This window comes from Aythya marila (genome assembly GCF_965140915.1).
Source record: "Aythya marila genome assembly, chromosome: 23".
In the NCBI taxonomy this organism is placed as follows: domain Eukaryota; kingdom Metazoa; phylum Chordata; class Aves; order Anseriformes; family Anatidae; genus Aythya; species Aythya marila.
The window spans coordinates 5,901,532-5,920,519 of record NC_139064.1 but is presented as its reverse complement, the minus strand read 5'-3'; the positions used below and the strand labels follow the sequence as shown (position 1 = coordinate 5,920,519).

General features: G+C 43.2%; 1 protein-coding gene across 1 annotated transcript in view; it reads left to right on the top strand.

Annotated features, from left to right (window-relative positions):
* The first annotated feature begins 8,949 nt into the window (after positions 1–8,949).
* BARX2 (BARX homeobox 2) overlaps positions 8,950–18,988 on the top strand; it is a 35,064-nt gene continuing 25,025 nt past the window's right edge. Inside the window, exon 1 of the mRNA XM_082777956.1 lies at positions 8,950–9,235. Within this exon, the coding sequence (XP_082634082.1) occupies positions 9,049–9,235 (187 nt within the window). The 5' untranslated portion in view covers positions 8,950–9,048. The remainder of the gene's footprint in view (positions 9,236–18,988) is intronic.

The following is an 18,988-nucleotide window of genomic DNA, read 5'->3' as shown; positions in this document are numbered from 1 at the left end:
TGAGGTTATCTTTTTTTTTTTTTTTTTTTTTTTTTTACTTCTTTTTTTTTTTTCAAGGGGAGGATTTTTCAAGCTAACAGGTAAGTGATAGAAAATAAATACCTGCTAATCGATGGTATGCTGGAAGGTTTTTTCCTAAGGAAGAATGATACTGCCCCAGCTCTGGCAAGATAACAACAAAAAACTAATATGAAATTAGAAAACAAGATGGAGCCAGGCTATGAAGAATTTTAAATGTAAAGCACTAGTGTAACAAGCAGAAATGCCTATGGGGTAGGAAGAAATGTTAACAGCAGGTTGGTAGCAAAGCAGTGGACAATGAGAACACAGATAAGGAGTAAGTCTCAAGGCAGAATCTAGAGAGCTTCTTTCTGTATTTAAGAATTTCTTCAATTGCTGTTGTTGCTGTCTACAGCAAGCTGGAGAGTGAAATTTTACCTACCTTAGGATATTTTTGCAATATGTGGAAGGGGGATGAGAACAGTCCTGGCTTGCAGACAAGATCTGCGCAATCTGAGCAAAACACTGAACGAAAGACACTGCGTGATGGTGAGTTAGCACCTACTATCAGGCCTGAGCCTCCCAAAAGGAGACAGGTCCTCAGCAGTAGCCGCCACGTGAAGATGCTGAGGCCTACTGGTATGCCACTGGAAAGCCTGTCAAGAGCACTTTTGAGAGACCTGGGCATGGGAGTGTGTAGAGGGGAGAGGAATGACAGCTCAGTGCTGCTCATAAAGCTGAGATTATGGCTGAGGAGAAAAACAGGAAATCTAAACTTGGAGATTCCCTCTTAAATGCAATGGGATTGGAAATATGACCTAGCCGTTTGATGTATTACTCCCCCAGTTACCCTGATAACACAGTAAAAGCTCTGTGGCTTAACCAATGGCACCAGGGTCTTAACAACTATGTGTATTTTAATGTCCTAATTATACCGAATGGCAATTGAATTATAGTTGATTTCTCACTGTTCCTCAACGAGTACTAGCTGCTTTGTCTGAACCCCAGGCTATGGGCAGGGCTTGTCCCCATGGGGCACATCCAAAAAGCTCCATCTGAAAACATGCTGTGGCAAACAGAAGGGGAGTGAGGCAGAGCCCGTGACTGTGGAGGAGAGTGGTGGCACCACCTGATGGATTGCACATTCCTGCAAGTGCCTTGGCTGCTGTTGAGCAATCCTGAATGTGACAAACTTGCTTCCAGAACTGCACTGGTGCAGACAGGCCAAATCTCTTAGGAACAGTCTCTGAAGGATTCAGAGTAGGCTTGAATGAGCTGGGGCTGATGAACCTAAGCATTCTGCAGGCAGCCCAGTTCTCTGTGCTGAATCCCCTAAATGCAATGCTCCTGAACCCTTTGAGGTGTGTGCTGATTCCTAGCTAACGTTAAAATAGCCAGCTGCTACAAGCCAGGCAACAAATCTTTCTGGGGATGGCATTGTCTTTAAACTATGTCTATGAACCTGATTCCTGACCTGTTCCCCAGGTAGGAGCCTTAAGCAGACTTTACGGTAAGTCCAGAAAGGACACTGAGAATTGTAAATAGCCAAATTAGGCACTTATAACAGGGGGAAAATTGAAGGAATTGCCTCTGTTCCAAGTACCAGCCCCTTTTCTTGCTGGCCTTCCATGCATACAGCAAGCCATTTCCCTGTGAGCAGGCTACCTCAGGAGGGTAAATTTGGCCAGGACCTCTGAAAAGGGTTTTTACTGTAGCTGCGGTTTTGCTCTTTCCTTGTGTAGAAGGAAAAATCTGTAGGCATAGTCAGTTCTTGCTCCTTGAGGATCTTACCATCTCTTAGTGATAGGCAATAAAAGTCCCAGCCTTACCTGTGAACCTTGAGGACCCAGCAGTGCTACAGTAAGTACTGATATCTACTGCTATTTTGTGAGTCCCAGAGCCCCTGTGCCTTCTTGTTTGCCCTCGTATTAACTGAGTGCAAGTTTCTATGTCAGTGGATTGCAACAGCATGCTGCCTAGGTAAGTGAAGAGGGACACCTGGGCTTTTGCACAGCCGGGCTCCTTGCAGCTTCTGGCTCTGTAGCCTGCCTGGGAGGGGAAGCCTGAGCTGTCCGGGTGGGACACACAGCACCTGGGTGCTCTCTGGGGGTGGTGGCCCTGGTTGCTTTTGAATGGTTGTGCTGAGATCCATCTGCAGTTTGGGTTTGGGGTCCCACAGAGCCCAGAACGAAGAAGGTTGTCTAGAAACCATTTATAAAGATCAGCACTCGATGGCATCAATAACTCCCTCTGGGCTTCTTGCAGGCTGAGATAGTGGCAGATTGTCAAAATTACTTAACGTCCTGGAACACCACCCATTCCAGTATGAATAGGCTTCTTGTGTACAACCCACATGATCGTAGTGTTTTTCTGGTGTCTCTATGGAGACTGGAGACATACTTCTGGTCTATTGGTTTGAGATCTCTTTTTCTTCTTTGCTTTCAGGTAAATTGTCTTGTAGGAAAAAGGAAGAAAACAAACAGATATAATCCTTGTGAATAATGAATAAAGCATCAGTCATAGAATGCCAAAACATCCTGGTCGCTTTTATAGGAGTTGGAAATATTTTGATTTTTGAACATACTACCATCCAGCTTGGCAGAGATTTAGCAAGGCTTGTGCAAAAATAATTGGCCTTAAGCAAAGCTGGATGAAGCAGTGAGCATTCAGATGTGTATCATCACCCAAATTAGGCTGGAGTATGGATTAAAGAGTGAAGCAGTGTTAAATTTGGGAAGCCTACCATGCCAAAAACTAGGGGAGTGTTTTAAAGATGTTCCAGTCCCAAACACTGACACTCTCATGAGATCAGATGCTTCCCCTTACTGTTGGTTCTGATTCCTGCAGAAAAGTGGTTTAAATGAAATTTTTGTTACCTTGGCCACATTAAAATAGATGTCTTGGTTTTCACTGGCATCCTGGAAAGGACAGCAATGTAGGTAGGATGATGAAGAGATGGATATGCAGGATAGAGTTCCCTAGAGAAATGTATGCATGGGGAAACCACTATTGTCCCACTAATACCTGATGAATACTATGGGGTACCAGGCACATGTGTCTTGCCTAAACCAGATGCTTAAATATTGTTTAGGACAGTAGCAAGAATGGTTGCCCTGTGTGATATTCTCCAGGATTTTCTCCTTCCTCAGCAGTGAGGGCCTGTCCATGACCAGTATGATCTGCTACCTCTGCTCCACAGAGAGTCCCATCAGTGTTTTACTGCTCAGGGTGGCACAGAAGGCTCCTTTACATTCCTGATTGCCGCTCCCAAACTCCTCAGCTCTAGTTTACAAGTCCGGATTCTAGCCTCTTAGCTATAGCACGAAAAAACAAATCCCCACTTGCTGAAAGATGGCATATGTTTCTTGGCATCAGCGCAGGTGTACGTGGTACCTATACAACACCCGTAAACATCTCTCTAAATGCCTTCAGTTCTGTCAGTGAGTCTGTATCAGGGTTCATAATGATTTATTTTATCCAGTTTGGCATGATCTTTGGTGCCCTGAGTAATGGCAAGGCAATGCCTGTGGTGAGCTCATGGAAACCACTCCAACCACCAATGGCAGAACCTGGTTTGATTTTTGGTAGCAATAGGACCTAGGAAAAGAGAAGCTGCTCAGGTGGTGTGCGTCCCTACAAAGAGGTAACTGGGGAAATATCAGTACTTTCTCACATCCTTCAGTGTTGTTTTTTGGGGAAAAAAAGTGAGGTCATAGGAGGAAAATATTAGGATTTAAACTGTTCTTGACCTGGAGAACATGTGGTGTAGAATGAGAAGGTCTGGCTTCTGTCCTGGGGATTAAAAGAGGGATCCCCTGCCTCAGTTTCTCTACATGTAGATCTGAGACCACATCCATATCTCCTTTCTAAGGAGCAACACAATTTGCGATGAGCTCTTTCCATCTTGTGCATTCTGTGCCTGCTACCAACAGCTATTAGCTGCATTCGTGCTTTAAAGCAGAGCATCTTAACTGACTTGGGGGACTAGTCACTGTCTTCACTCACATGATAAAAGTACCATTATATTTGATTTCTAGATGATTAAAAGTTGGCTCTGAGCAAGGGAGATTAGGCAGAGTGAGATATGAAATGGAGGAGACCCAGCTGATGGTTCAGCTATCATTGTAATTTTACTGAAGAAAGTAACTCAAACCTCAGTTTATTCTGACCAAGTCAACACTGCTACATTGCGGTGTTGTTGCCATAAACCCAGGTCTGTCACATAAGGAACAAAACCTGCTCGTGAAGCCAGGGCTGGTTTGGACCACACAAACACTGCGGCATCACAGCAAGGCAGAGGGACTAGGAGGAGAGTCAGCCTGGCTCTGAGTGTGGTCTGTTGACACTCAAAGAGACACTCAGAGAGGCTGCAGACAGATTTAGAGGTGACAGGCAAAGTAATTGTGAGGATTTGGGACTGGCTCCATAGCTGGAAAAAAACTAATAATTCAATGAAACTGCTGGACTTGGAGCAACCCTAGTCTGCAGTCACTGAGGCCAGGAGTGAAATTTGCTTGTAAAGATAAGCTGGAAGCAACAGCCTCCCCGAAGCCAATGGAGCGCGTGAGCATATGCAATTACCTCTCCGCTTTGCGATTTCTATTACATCGCACACTTCGGTGCCCAGTTGTATCATCTTGCCATCTGCAAAGGGGCCAAGGTAAAGTTCAGAGTCAACAAACACTTCGGTTTCTCTTCCACTCTCTGATACACTCCTGCTTTTACAGAGGCCTTCCAGGAGGGGAGGAGAGACCCTGCTCCATAAACCTATGTGGGTTTACATAATTGTGTGCACATGGGGAGGTTTTACACCCTCCAGGTTTTAAAAAGCTTTCTTGGTGATTCCATATTCTCTGGCATTGGGTAGATTTTAGACACCCTCTTTACTTGTGTTGGGTGGATGCTGAGATCTTCCATGCACTGAAGCACTTCATGCTGAGAGGACAAAGCCTCTGGACACACACTGAAACTGGCCCAAGTGTTCCTCCCTCTTCCTACACATCAAATTTTGCCATTCTGGATCAGGTATCAAGCCCACCACCATGCAGGACAAAGGCATACACTTAAGATCAGAGTGCTGGTATTTAACAGGATTGGATATGTCTGTATGTGTCTGTATTTTCAAAGGTGGTTCAAAGGATTTCACTGGAAAAAAGAATTTTCTAACAATTAAATATGGCAAGGTCAGGGGCCTGAGAAAATAATCTTTGCCCTTTAGACAGGGTAAAAGGGATTTGCAACAAGAAACAACATACTTCAAGGCTTTGACACTTTATTGACAGAAAGGACAGGAAAAAAAAAAAGTTTTGTTTTGTTTTGTTTTGTTTTGTTTTGTTTTGTTTTGTTTGTTTTTAAATTCTTCTTTAAATGGGAAAACTGGTGAACTGAAAATCCATCAGAGAGAATTCCTCTCCTTATACAAATGACCCCAGTGTGCCAGGCAATGTACAAACAGGCAGAAATCACAACTGGCTAACTCCACCCTGAGCAAAGCGACGGGCTTGAGTACTACCTAAATAACAAATTTAGCAGTACTGCAGTTGCTTAGTTCCTGTAGCCATAATCACGTCCTCTGATGATGTTTGTGCTGGGTCAAAACAAGCCCACCCTACAGAGCCTCATCATTTTCCCAAGGTGCACGGCACCAGTGGGGTTTCAGCACTGCACGGTGAGTGCCTGGTAGCACCAGGGCTGGGATTAAAACACGTCTCCAGAAACCCAGGTTCGGAAGGTCTCCTGCTGTATCAGAACAGGCAGTGGGCCTCCTGGAGGTTCTACTTTCAGTTCTCTGCCGGAGGGCCGAACACCCTGCCCGGCATCATGCCCGACCCGCTGCTGGCTGACAAGCTCAGGGCAGTGCTATTTTCCTCCTCGGTTCTGGTACTGGCTTTACACACAAAGAACTGCTTCACTCAGTGACTTGCAGGATCGCTTCCCTTGGATTAACTCCCCCTTCCCTCTTGGAAAAGGGCATGTGCAGCAATCCCCAAAACACGCTCTCACGCTGCCATTTGTGGAGTGCAGGTGCTGGGCTCATGCACACAAACTACGTCAAGTCGTCTGCCCTCCAAACCTTTCCTAACATGCCTTTCACTTTCTACCCTCCCATACGGCCCCATTTCTCAACTGCTAGAGAAACCTTAGGGAGAAGTACTTATCAGCAAGGCTGTCCTACATGGGAAGAGTACTGGGGGCTCCAACAGCTGCTCGGGGTTTGAGTCCCCTTGGCAGATGTTTGCTATTCCAGCCACTTCATTAATGTTGGAAACAAAACCCCTGATTATTCCTGACCAAAGCACCCCCTTTTTGATTGACAGCCAGTGTGTGTTTCATATGATATAACCCATGGTATTGCTCTGGACACTTTTTAAAAATATATAAAATTAAATAATAATAATAATAATAAAAAAACATTAATAAAAATAAGAAAATACTGGGGATGTATCAGGGTGCGCTAATCCCACCTGCCAGTCCCTCTCCATGGGTTCTGGCAAGGGCAGCGGCGTTTCTAGAGCCCAGGCAGAGGTGCCAGCCCCACGTCCCTGGGTGCCCAGCCTTTCAGACAGGAGGAAGAAATGAGCTTTAAAAGACAAGCAGAGACTCTTGTCTTGCGGTCAGTTTTGTGTAAGTGACTTAGGCAAGCCGATGGTTTCTTCCCCATTTCACTTCTGGGCTGGATCGAGTTGGGCTCATGGAAGACTCCTTGATTTGCAGCACTTGTATTCTGCTCTCAGTTTAGGAAACTTCTCTGCTGGGTTTTGTCGGGTTTTGTAAAACCAGTAAATGAGCAGTGAATTTCAAGGGGGGGAAAGGGGCTGCAGCTACTGCCCGCAGACACCGAGGAAGCACAGTGGAGCAAAATGCTGTTTACTGCTGTATTTGGCTGGTTTGGGATTTAAATCATTAGCTTGGTTTGGATATTTTTTCAGAAATATTCTTTGCAATAATTATTAGCAAGCAGTGGTTGCTTAAGTTAATGTTATTGGTAATTATTTTGTTTCCTTGAAAAAATAACTGTCTGAGAAAGTGGAAAAGAAAGTGTGCTCCTAAAATCTGTTTTATGTTTGAATTAAGCGAGGGTTCATAAAACTACATTCATAATGTAGTCAGCAAATCTCTTTAAATATTTGTAGTTTGTTTAGGAATTAAAGCAACAGTTTAAGTAATTTTAAAATAGTTATATCATCGGGGGAGAGGCTTGTACTTGAACTCCTTGGTTGTTGCTAACATTCTTTTTAAATTCCTTTTAGAAAGATTGCCTTAGTTTCTCAAAATAAAAAATAAATTTTTCCAAACAATTTATTTTAAACAAGAGTGCTCTTCTAACGGTTTAATAAGCAAAATGTTTTATCCTTGTTTTAATATAATTTGCTGCACTGTGTTTTTTTTAAAAACCACGTAATGAGTTTTTAAGAAAAAAGTTCAAAGGATATGTCAGAAGTATTGTATTTCCTTGTGTCTGTCTTCCAGTGTTGACAGCGCTTAGACAATGTGAGTGTCTATTTTTGTTTTTGGGGCTCTCCAAATCCACAAATATCTATGAAGTTTAAAGCCAAATGATAATTGTAATGAAAACACTGTCTATGAAAAAAAAAAAAAAAAATAGAGGTAGCTTATAGATTTTTATAAAATATAGATAACCAAAAAAAAAAAAAGAAAAGTTGCTCAAATTATACATGAGAGTGCGAGATGATTTTCTTCCATGAAAGCAGATTCAGTTTTCTAACTTCTCGATGTGAGTTTGCTGCTCACCAAAGCACGAAAACTAACTTGGGGCTGCTGAGGTTTTGTGGCTTATGTTTAAATCCCTGTGTGAAGCCTACAAGCAATGTTTTGGGGGTGGCACGTCTCCATAAGGAGCCTCTTTACCTGCTTAACATTTGCGGCCACGTGTAATTGCGGCCAGGTCCTCCCGATGCACCCTTCCCGAGCAAGGTGCCCGGAGAGGTGGGGGGGACCCGGGGCTGCGACCCCCGCCTGGGCGAATCCTCTCGGCCCGCCGGGGACCTGCAGCGGGCAGCCCACAAGGAGAAAGAAAAAATAAAATAAAATAAAATAAAATAAAATAAAATAAAATAAAATAAAATAAAATAAAATAAAATAAAATAAAATAAAATAAAATAAAATAAAATAAAATAGACGGGGCTCAGCCGGCAAGGGAAAGGCGGCCTTGGTGGAGCGGGGAAACGTCGGAGCGCCGTGCCCAGCAGGAGAGGTCTGTGCCCAGCAGGAGAGGTGCCGGAGCTCGTTTTTGCAGAAATCCCGCTGAGATCAGCGGAGGTCTGCCGGTAAATCACCCCCGGGCTGCCAGAGCGGCCCCGGGACTGAAAACGCCTCTCCGGAGCAGGCAGCGTTTGCTGCAGCGAGGCACCTACGGATCGTGGGGGGTTTGGTTTTGGGTTTTTGTCTTTTTTTCTTTTTTTTTTTTTTTTTTTCTTGCAACTTCGGTGCCGCCGGGGAAGGCTCCGGGCTCGGAAGGGGCCGCGGCCGCTGGCCCTGAGCTTTAGGGTCCGCGCATCCCGGGGGCTGAGCTCCCCCCACCCTGGTGCCCGCACTTTTCCTTTCGTTAAATAATCGCAGGGGAGGGAGAAAGGGGAGGTGGGGGGAGAGAAAAGCCTAACCTGGATGCTTTCCAGGAGCCCAAAAAAAAAAAAAAAAAAAAAAAAAAGGGGAAGAAACACACACACACACACCCCGGTATCTTAAAATAGAGCGCAGGGAGGGGAGAGGAGCGGCGGGATCCTCCCCGCCCGGCGCAGGGTAACAATGGTGCTCGGCGGGGAGCAGCGGGCGCCCTGATTGACAGCCGGAGCGTCCCAAAAAGGCCGCGGCGAGATGCTTATCGGCGCCGGAGCTATATAGCGGGCGGCCGGGCGCGGCGCGGGGCCGGCGGAGCGCAGCGGAGCGGAGCAGCGCGCAGCGGAGCAGGCGGCGGGGGCAGAGCCCGGCAGCCCCCCGCAGCCCCCCGCAGCCGTCCCGGGAGCCCATGAGCGGCCGCCCCCGGCTCTGGCAGCCCCGGCTCTGGCAGCCCCCCGCAGCCCCGGGGCCATGCACTGCCAGCCGCAGCCCCGGCTCGCCGCTCCCGGCCGCGCCAAGGCAGGCAGGAGGCGCTACAAGACCTTCATGATCGACGAGATCCTCTCCAAGGAGACGTGCGACTACTTCGAGAAACTTTCCCTCTATTCCGTCTGTCCGTCCCTCCTGGTCCGGCCCAAGCCGCTGCACTCCTGCGCGGGTAAGGCGGCTCTGCGGGGGGGGTCTGGGGGAGGGACGGGGACCGTGAGGAGCCCGACCCGCTCGTCCCGGGGGGCCAGGAGGCGGCTGGAGGGGGACCCCCACCCCATCCAGCCCCCACCCCGTCCAGTCCCCTGCCCCGCGGGACCCCCACCCCATCCAGCCCCTGGGGACCCCCACCCCATCCAGCCCCTGGGGACTCCCACCCCATCCTGCCCCGTAGGAAGGTTTGCTGCTGCTGCTCTGCTCCTCCAGGGGCGGGGGGTGCCGGCTTTGGGCCGCCAGGGTCCCCCCTCTGCCCGTGCGGGGCTCAGCCGCGATGCCCCGGGGATGGGCGCAGCGGGAGGGCAGCGGCCGAAGCCCCCCGGGTGCGCCCTGAGCGCCGCGGTGCTCGCCCGGGGCTCTTCGCTGCCAGCGCTGCGGCTACAAAGGGAGGGCAGGGAGCTGGCAGCAGGGGAAATGCGACTCCCGTGGCTTTTTTTGAGCCCGAGGTTCTCGCTTCCTTTGAAAGAAGTCGGGCTGTTTCTAGGTGTGGAAGTGCTTCTGTTGGGTTCTGGACCTGGCGCTACAAATAGGTGCCTGCAACCACAGCTCTGCCCTGTACACATCCTGCATATACAATACATCCACAGGAGCCACGGGGGCTTGGCCACAGGCGTTATTAAATTTCACAAATGGATTGGTCTAACATGAGCTTTTAAAATCCGTGTTCAAAATAAAAATGCCATTTCTATAATGCATTCCAGATTTTAAACAAAGAAAAAGAACCAGTTTGTTGGTGAAGCAGGTAGTTTTCCACATTTACATTCTTCCCAGAATGCCACACTTGCAGTGGTGACACCTAATGTCTTCAATGACTTGGGTGATGAAATTGAAATTCACAAATACATTATCCAAGGAATCTTTACTGTGCAAAAATATTTTGAAAAGTCTAGTTTTTAGTTAAGTAATATGTTTCAAGGTCACAATTTTTTAGTCTTCCTGTTACTAGAAGTTTATTTTGCATCTCTGTGATGTTGTGCTTAAAATTGCAAGCCCTACACCACTTTGGCTTTTTTTTTTTTTTTTTTTTTTTTTTTCCTCCTGTGCTTAGGCAAGTATAAATAAGAAGGAACTTTCCAGGTCGTAGTGAAGCTGCACTAATATAAAACCTGCTGGTAGGTTGCTAAGAGTTTGATCAGTAGAGTAATCCCTTGGTCTTTCTCCAACCTCAATATTTATTTTGCAAATGTAACTAATTAAAGAACCAAAATTGATTAGAAAGCCAAATGACAATTAAGTCCCGGGATCGCCAGCTTTTCAAAAGAAGTTACATGAATAGTGTGAGCCTTGTTCAAAATTTATTTCTTCCTATTGATTTGTGCGTGAAGTTCATTGCTTTCTCTGACTAATCGCTGCCGTATTTTTATGTAAGGAGACCTGGTTGTTAATCAAAATATTGCTGACAAGGGAATTTTTGAGCACTGATCCCTCGCTACTGCGTAGACAGTGAAATTCTGGGCTTGGCCAAAATAGGCATGAAAGTCTCAAATGGGTTTAGTGTGTTGCAGCTTGCACTTACGTGTGGAGGGCCCAATTCTGCTTGTATCGGAGTCAGTGATGCCACAGCCTGCCACAGACCTCCATGGCCAGGAAGGGGGAGACTTTCACCTCCTCCTAGTTAGAACAGCCTGCTGTACAGCAAGAGAGAGCATTAGAACAGAAAGCTTCTTGTAGCACCCAGAAGGAACATAACCCAAACATTTACCAACATCCAGAAGCATGTATGATGAACTTAGTATTGAACAATGGTTTGAATGTCACCTTTAGTTTTTTTAAAGAGTGGGGTGCTTCCCAGCAGCTGTTTCAGCTCTCATCACCCTTGGGGTGTGTGTGTGTGAGGGGAGAAATTCTTTGAATATGTGGTTCTGTGTCAGGTATAGCAAGCATTGGATTTTCAAGACTAATATATATTCATTAAATAGTCATTAATAATCCTCAGATAACTTAGCACTGTATTCTGAGTGATGCTAGCATGGCTTTTGTGGTAACTGCTGAATTAAAGCCTTACTTCTCTTTGTGCCTGGGATCTTTAATGAATTTGCCCTCAAGATTGTGTTTCTAGCCCAAGCTCTGGCCTGTCCCTGTGTCAGGGTGGAATGTGAATATCTGCTTCTAATGACATAAGCTTCATGGAGTTGCAGTGATTGAGAAGTGGTATACAGAAAGGGATTTGTTTGTGGGATTAAAACTGTAAAAGAAATGACTACAAAAGTCCATGCTTCCAAATTGTGAGCCTTACAAGGCTGATAGGTACTATTAAATTCCTACATGTATTAGGTAATTGGATTTTATTATTATTAAAGAGAGGAAATTCTGTCATTGTCTAAGAAATAGATATTTTTTGTGCTCTTCTCCAAATATAAAAGAATTTGAAAAATGTCCAACACAGATCTGTTAAAAAGAAAAAAAAACACTACTTAGAAGTAAAGACTGAAGAAATACCATGCTATAGCATTTAACTTACTGCTTGTGTGTCCTTCATCTCTTGAATTAATCGGGAAAGCTGTGAGCTCTTATTCTCTTTGCAGTCTAAAATAAATGAACCTGAATCTAAATCACAGAAATTTATTTTGCCAGTGTGGTCCTAGCAGGGACCTAGGACATGTTTGAAGCAGTAATGAGTAATTAGTTCACTTCAGCTGAACTGCTCTTCAGCAGCATGGCTTTTTCTTGGTTCAGAAGTCAAATTTTTAGGCTTTTTCCTACGCTAAAGAGTTGATAGTTCTTTCATCTAGAATGAAGTCAGAAAAGTCTGACATGCTTTGTAATTTTTTTGAAGCTGAAGGATATAAGATGTTGTACAGCACGTGTGTTTAACAACATCCCCTGTTAAGTGAAGAGATTTGAAAAACGTTGGTAACAAAATGGAAAATATTTTCTCTTGGCTGTGATCAAAGATTAAATATTTAAGCATGTGTAGCTGAATTGGCACAAAGCAAAGCTGTTGAGTAGAGTGGGATGGGGGGTGGAAGAAGTGTTCGGGACTCTTCCCGTGCATTGTCAGGTCGAAGATTGACATTTTAGTTACGAGGAGCGTTCAGGTCTAGTGCAAAGCTCAGCAATCTCGTGGGGAAGAATCCCATTGCGAAGAGCTTGGAACAAGCCCCAGACAAACTTCTCTGGAAAGAAAAATGCAATTCCCTGTAAAAGGGATCCATCATTAGCTTAAATTTGGTCTATGAATAAGTATCGTGGCATTTACTGAGCCAAATAAACAAGAAGGCTGTATTCATACCAAATCTGTTACAAAATGCTTGTCCAGGTTCACAGACATTATGATCAATAAACAGCTCATTAAGTATTTAAGTGGAAGTATTTTCAGATGGTGGTTAGTATCTCTTTGATTTTTGACTCTGACAGTGAAAACATTATTTATTCTGTTTCATGATATTTAATTATTTATTGGCTTTTCATATATCCTATTTAACTTGTCTAAGTAATGGTTACAACATTAATATACACTGTGCCTGGTTCAGTGTAGTGACTTCTTAAGGCTTTAGAAACCTCGGGCTTGCTTTCGGACTAAGTAGAGTCCCGTAGGAATCACTTTTCAAAGAATCTTTATATCATTTCTTAACTTTAAACACTTTACAAATATTTATAGGAGAGCCTATACTGATTCTGTTTTGTTTCCTGGCTTTTTAATATTTTTTTAAAAAAATTATTATTACTATTATTATATTTTACTTTTTAAAATCTTGTCTTAGTGGGAAAAAATCCAATTGTCATATTTGTAGTTGAGGGCACAATATAGAATCAAAGGACACTGTCAGTGCGTGATGTTAGGAGGTCAAACTGGAAAAGTTTCAAATGTGCCAAAGCAACTAAAATTTATTGAAAAAATAAAAGATAGAGTGGTTATAGCCTAGCAGGGGGAAAGTTAAGTGGTGTTCCTGGTGATATTGGAATTGGTGGCATTGTGTATTAATAATGAACAATATTGGTTTTGAATGTCCTTTCTAAACTATCCAAATGAACTGAGATGCTGGATTAAAAAGAATCATATCGCCCTTTTGGAGAGAGCTTGTTATGAAACTTCAGTTTATTTTAGCAAAGTTGGTAGCGTAAATTAGTTGTTGTCTATGTTTTCTGTGAGGACCCATGCTGGAGGACAAGTTCTGGAGCTCATAAGAAAATAAATAAATCTCAAATTTGAAAGTATCTTGGTGATTTACAAGTTAAACCCCAGTGAACATCAGGATAATTTAGATCCACTCTACACCAAGGTTTTTTACTGGTGCGTATCTAAGGTAGGACTGCACCTCTTTTTGTTTGCTACAGTAGCCATGCTAGAACAATACCTTGTATGAACATAGATTTACAAATGAAGCATTCATATTAGCGTGGTTTTACTTCTCTTCTTAGAGAATTAGCTATTTTGATACTTGTACTTACACTTGTGTAAGAGGAGTTGCATTGAAGGGTATTGTACTGCTCCACATATATTTAAAAGTGCCACACCTTCACTGAGTGGACATAACCCTAATTTTCCTGGCTTGTCTACATCTTTTTGAAAATTTACTACTCTGTTTGCTAGTCCATGAAATGAGTTGCTCTTAAAAAAACAAAGTACTAATTGTGTCTTGCTTCTTTGAAGTGATTATTTTGGTGTTTATTTATTTAGGGGTGGTGGAGAATAAGACTTTGTTTTGTATTTGTACAGTCAGGGTTTTAATGGATGTAGATATGTAGTATAGAATTCTTCAAAGCTTGAATTCTTATTTTCCAGTTCCTTTGTTTGTCTTCTGTTGTTTTATCTTAGGATGAAATTAGGAACTGATTATCCCGAAGAGCTGCCGTTATCGTGATATATTTGATTTTTTTTGCTCTCTGGACTGAATTAAGTGATACTGCTAAATACTGGGACCTGTGGGAAATCACTGCTCATGCAGTAAAGTGTGAGCATAGATATTCCTGATCTTTGATCAGTCTTGTCAACCTGTTCAGGAAATCATGGTGAGAAAGTAGCTTTACTGAGTCTTAAAAAAAACTCGGGTTTAATATCAGTGACCTCAAAACAGAGAGAGTCCTTCTGATTCTGTTTGAAAAGGCCTTGATATGGGTAAGGTTTGAATTTGCTCTGGGACATTACTTAAAATTGTGATGGAAGGCATTTCTCTTGCTGAAATACTTTGCTGCACCTTTTTTTTTTTTTTAAATCGAACAGATTTTGTTATGGGGCTCCTGGGAGAGAGCTGGGAAAGGAAAAGGGAATCAATGTAGTATATATCTGAGTGCAGAGAAAAACGAGATGCCAGCCGCTCCAAAGCATATTGTATGAAACCTAACAGCTGGATTAATGCAGCTAAACAAATACAGAGTTGTGGGTGTATCTTCTACCAGGCGATCTCACACCTGAGTGTGCCAAGCCTCCCGGCAGCGCTGCGTCTCCACTGGGGCCATTACAGTGCGGCGTTTCTGCCGGCAGATCTATGTTCATTATTGCAAGGAGTTGGAAAGAGCCTTTATCTTGTTGTATGTGTCGTGGCTGCTCCAAAGAGCATTCTGACCTAGCTGCCTGAAATGGATGCATATGGTGGCAGAAACTGGGATTTGATGACTTAGGAGGTCCCTTAAAGTCCTGTGTCCCAAAATGTGCTTGTCAAGGGAAGCAGACCGCAATGAATATCTTTTTTAATCCACCAGCAAAGAGTAATAGGTGCCGACTTGCAAAGCTGCAAGTATCTATGTGGGAATCTACACTGCTGCAGTACTGTTTGTGTGGATTTTTTTTCTGATTCTTTTGTGCGATCTTATGCAAAAAATATTTTAAAAAATGAATTACTGTGTTTAGTTTACAGAGACAAGTTTAATTCTGTAGTTTAATAGTAAAAAGTAAGGACAAAATAAAAATAAATACTGAGAAGTATGAAGTGGTGTTTCTGTAGGTGCCTCTGATCCAGTATTAGGTAAACTATTGAGTATAACTAGTGAATGTAAGATAATTCAGAGACAATGTTATTGAATACAGATCCTAGAAAACTTGGTTGTGTTTATGCTGGTGTTTAAGAGCACTCCTTGGAAAACCTAGAAAAGTCAGAATTTGTTTTCTCATTCTCTGTGGGACTGTCTCCCTGTTCTGCTAGGAGGTAAGTCCGAGTTTGGTTAAAATTCTCGGCCAGAAAACTTCCCATTGGTTTCAGCCCTACAAAAAAAAAAAAAAAAAAAAAGTCCTTGTGCAGCAAACACGCTGAATGCCAATCTCATACCAGCCTCAGAGCCGAAGTAAACTGACCAAATGCCGTGGACTTGGCAAGTGGATTCATCTGTAATGGCTGAAGCTTAAGCACAAAATTTAATTTTAAAGAGCTTGGCATTTTTCAGGACATCTGCCTTGGTTTTTACATGTTTTGATGTCTTTAGCAGAAAATATAGTTCAGAAATGCCAAAAAAGTGGCATATGAGCTGACTAATAATAACCATATATTTGGAGATGAGTCTGTCAATCCTCTCAGTCAGATTATATCCAATATTAGAGGTGGTATTTCAGAAGTGAAGCAAAACCAGAGCAGAGTCTGAATTTGAACACAGGTCTCACTTAGATTGAACACAGAAATCTGGCTCTAAAATAGTTTAAATGCTGAGTTATTTAAAAATCTGCAATCAAGACAGAATTTCGCTGTCTTTATCTCGGTGGTGTTAATCTTGAATAAAATACATTAATGAAAGGCAAAATTGCAAGGAACAAAACAGAAAATCACACCCCAGTGATTGCAATAAAGCCTACTGTGGAAAGTAATCAGCATTGTGGTTGTGGTTAAGTATGAATAAGCATTGCGGAGGAATGCTCTAATAGAAGGTATTAATGAATGTGGGATTCCACTGGGAAAATTGACACCTACACCTTATTTTCTAAAGCCTCACAGCTTACGCTGAGTGCAGTTTAAATCCATCTGCGCGTTGTTTTAGGTTTAAATGCTGTAGATTTATAAAGAGCCTGCTGACCTCAGTTCGGATCCTGCTCGCAGCAACTGTGCGATGCAAATCTAGTGCCATGGCTCTCAAGTTGTTGTGATTTATTCTTTTTATAACTTATTCAACTTGCTGGTGTTAAGTGCAGGAGAAGGAAGCCTTGTAGAATAAACGTCCCACCTGCATTGCTGCCTTCAGTACCAGATGAGCATGAACAAGGGCAGAATCTTTCTTGGGGAGATTGGGAAAAAAAAAAAGTGGACTTGTACTGAGGCAGCAAGTTGTGTGAAGTTCCCTATCTACTCACTATGGGCAGCAGCACAGTAGCTAAGGAGCTTTATTTCCCTTCTACTTACTTGGGTTGCTAATTAGATTTATCTTCCAGTGAACAGTTTGGTGAAGGGAGAGCTCACGCTATTATAACCTTGGTGGCATGGTGGTTGGGACATAGATACTCCTTCAGAAAGGGTTTGGTGTTTAAATGCTGGTAAGAGCATTCCAAGCAGGTCTGGCTGACCAAAAGAAATCTCTGCCTTTCTGGCTTTAAGTTGCTTCCATGCCCTCAGCACAGACCTGTGAGCAAAGGTTTGCCTGGAACTGCACACGGCAGAGCCGATCATCTGGAACTATCTTTACAGCAGGAACCAGTCCCTGTAGACAGCTTGCTCGATACGCTTGCTAGAGTTGTTTCTTAGCCCAGTGCTGGCATTTACTGTGTTAGGGAGTAAGCTATCCCTGCTCTTGCTCACTGTTGCTTTGATTATCTTCTTTTCTTGACTGTGATGCTCTATTTCTTATGCTCATTCCCTTGATACCTTATCCAGTGAGCAGTGACTGCAGCTCTCAGGCTTTGCAGACCATGTACAAAATTTCTACGCTTTGTAGTGGAAACACAAGGATTAGTGAGAAAAATGGATATTTTGGTTTGTTGGTAGATAGGAAAAATAACAATCACTTGACCTTTTCAGTTCAGAATGAAACAAAATGTTTAAGAGTTTATTTTGGCAAGTTTAAAGCCCAAAAACTGGGGGTGAAAAACAGATCAAATAATTAATCTGGAATAAAATATTGAAAACATACCTTCTAAAGCCTAAAGTGAAACTTCCTAACACTTTTTTTAAGAGATGTTTGGCAAAGCAATGAAGCTGATTTCTGTATTGCAAGATTTTTCTTTCTTTTTTTCTTTAATATATTTTTGATGGGAGGAAGTTATGACTGAACATTTTCAGTCAGTGCTATGTAAGAATTGCTCCAGCTGGACTGCAGAAGCCAGAACACATTAACACAAGCTTTGTTTGCTGTGGAAAAATAGTTCCTTGGAAAGCTTAGGAACCTGTTTTGTGATCTCAGGTATATTTGTGTACTAAGTCAAGAGAAAGTCCATGAGTGATCTGGGTCACAAGAACAAGCTTGTGGGAGCTGAGCAGTGGGTGGCCAATGGATGCTTTGACTTAGCAGGGAGAAGAGCACAGCGTTGCACTGCTCTGGTGAGACAGACAGAGTTAGGTCTCCTGCAGGTGGGCACAACAGTGTCTGCTCACATAGATTTGTAGAGGAAAATGTCCTCTGTTTGCATTGTTTTTTCTTTCTCTGTTAGGAAGAGTTTCTGTGCAATGTCATGTCTGATCACTCCCACCACTGACAGCAGGGACAAGACATATGTGAGAGTTTCAGAGTAGCTTAGCAGCAATAAATTGTGAGGTCATATAAATATTATCATCCAGGGGAATATTGAAAATGGATTTCTCTTCCCCCCAGTTATCAATTAATTCTTGTGTTCTAGTGCTCTGGGAGAATCTGAGACACTGAGAAGCTTCTAGCCCTTGTTGAGTGATGTGAAATTCCCCAAGCTACATTTTAATGACATCTTTAAAAATATGTATAGATTTGGTGTTAGGACCTGGCTAACACAGTAAATACTTAATATTTTCCATCTTTCTCTCATGTAACTTTACATTTTGACTGATTCTTGGCTTCTTTTCTCTCATTTCTCTTGGCCAGAAGACAGCTCGGAAGAACACCAAGTTACCGACTGCAGATATTTCAGGCAGGTGTTTGGATACTCAGCACCGAGACCATTACAGTAACTGAAAGGGAGGGTGAAGAATAGCCTATACCTAAATACTCCTTCCAGCCTCCCTAATGTGGACTCCCCACTGGTTATAAAATCTCCTCCAGCTGCAGCCAGCATATCTGTGGCACTAAGTCCTGCGCTCTGGGTGATGCTGGTAGGACGTGTGCCGTGAGGCTGCTAGGGGCTTGATTCTGCTCTCAGCTGCCTGATGAGAATTATTGAGGGTGCTGGTGTTCCTGGCAACAGCATCAATCTGTTGTCTGTGTAATCTCTCTGAAGTGTACATGGAACGGCAGTCCAGCATCTCTTCCTTTTATTAAAAAACAACAACAAAAAACACAAACTCTTTTATTTCCTTTTTGACCAGTCTGTGCATACCTATCCAGAGTTGCCAATTCTTGTAGAGCATGAACATTTATAGTTCAGTAAGAAAAAACGACTATCAGGAAAAACAAGACACTTTCTAGAAGAATATCCTGGCATACATGATGAGAGCTCGGTAGGTCAAGTCTGTCTTCTCCCAAGTGTAAGACTTCTGATTGAACTTATGTCTTCATCAGTATTTACTTCTGGAAATTATTTGAGCTCTCTAAAACACACAAAGAACAACACCCTTAATCAACAATTCCTAGACAATCTTTGTGTGTGTGTTTTAAAACAGGAAAAAAGAGATCAGTTTTCCAGAAGTTCTTAAATAAAATTCCCGTTAATAATGTGATTATAGAA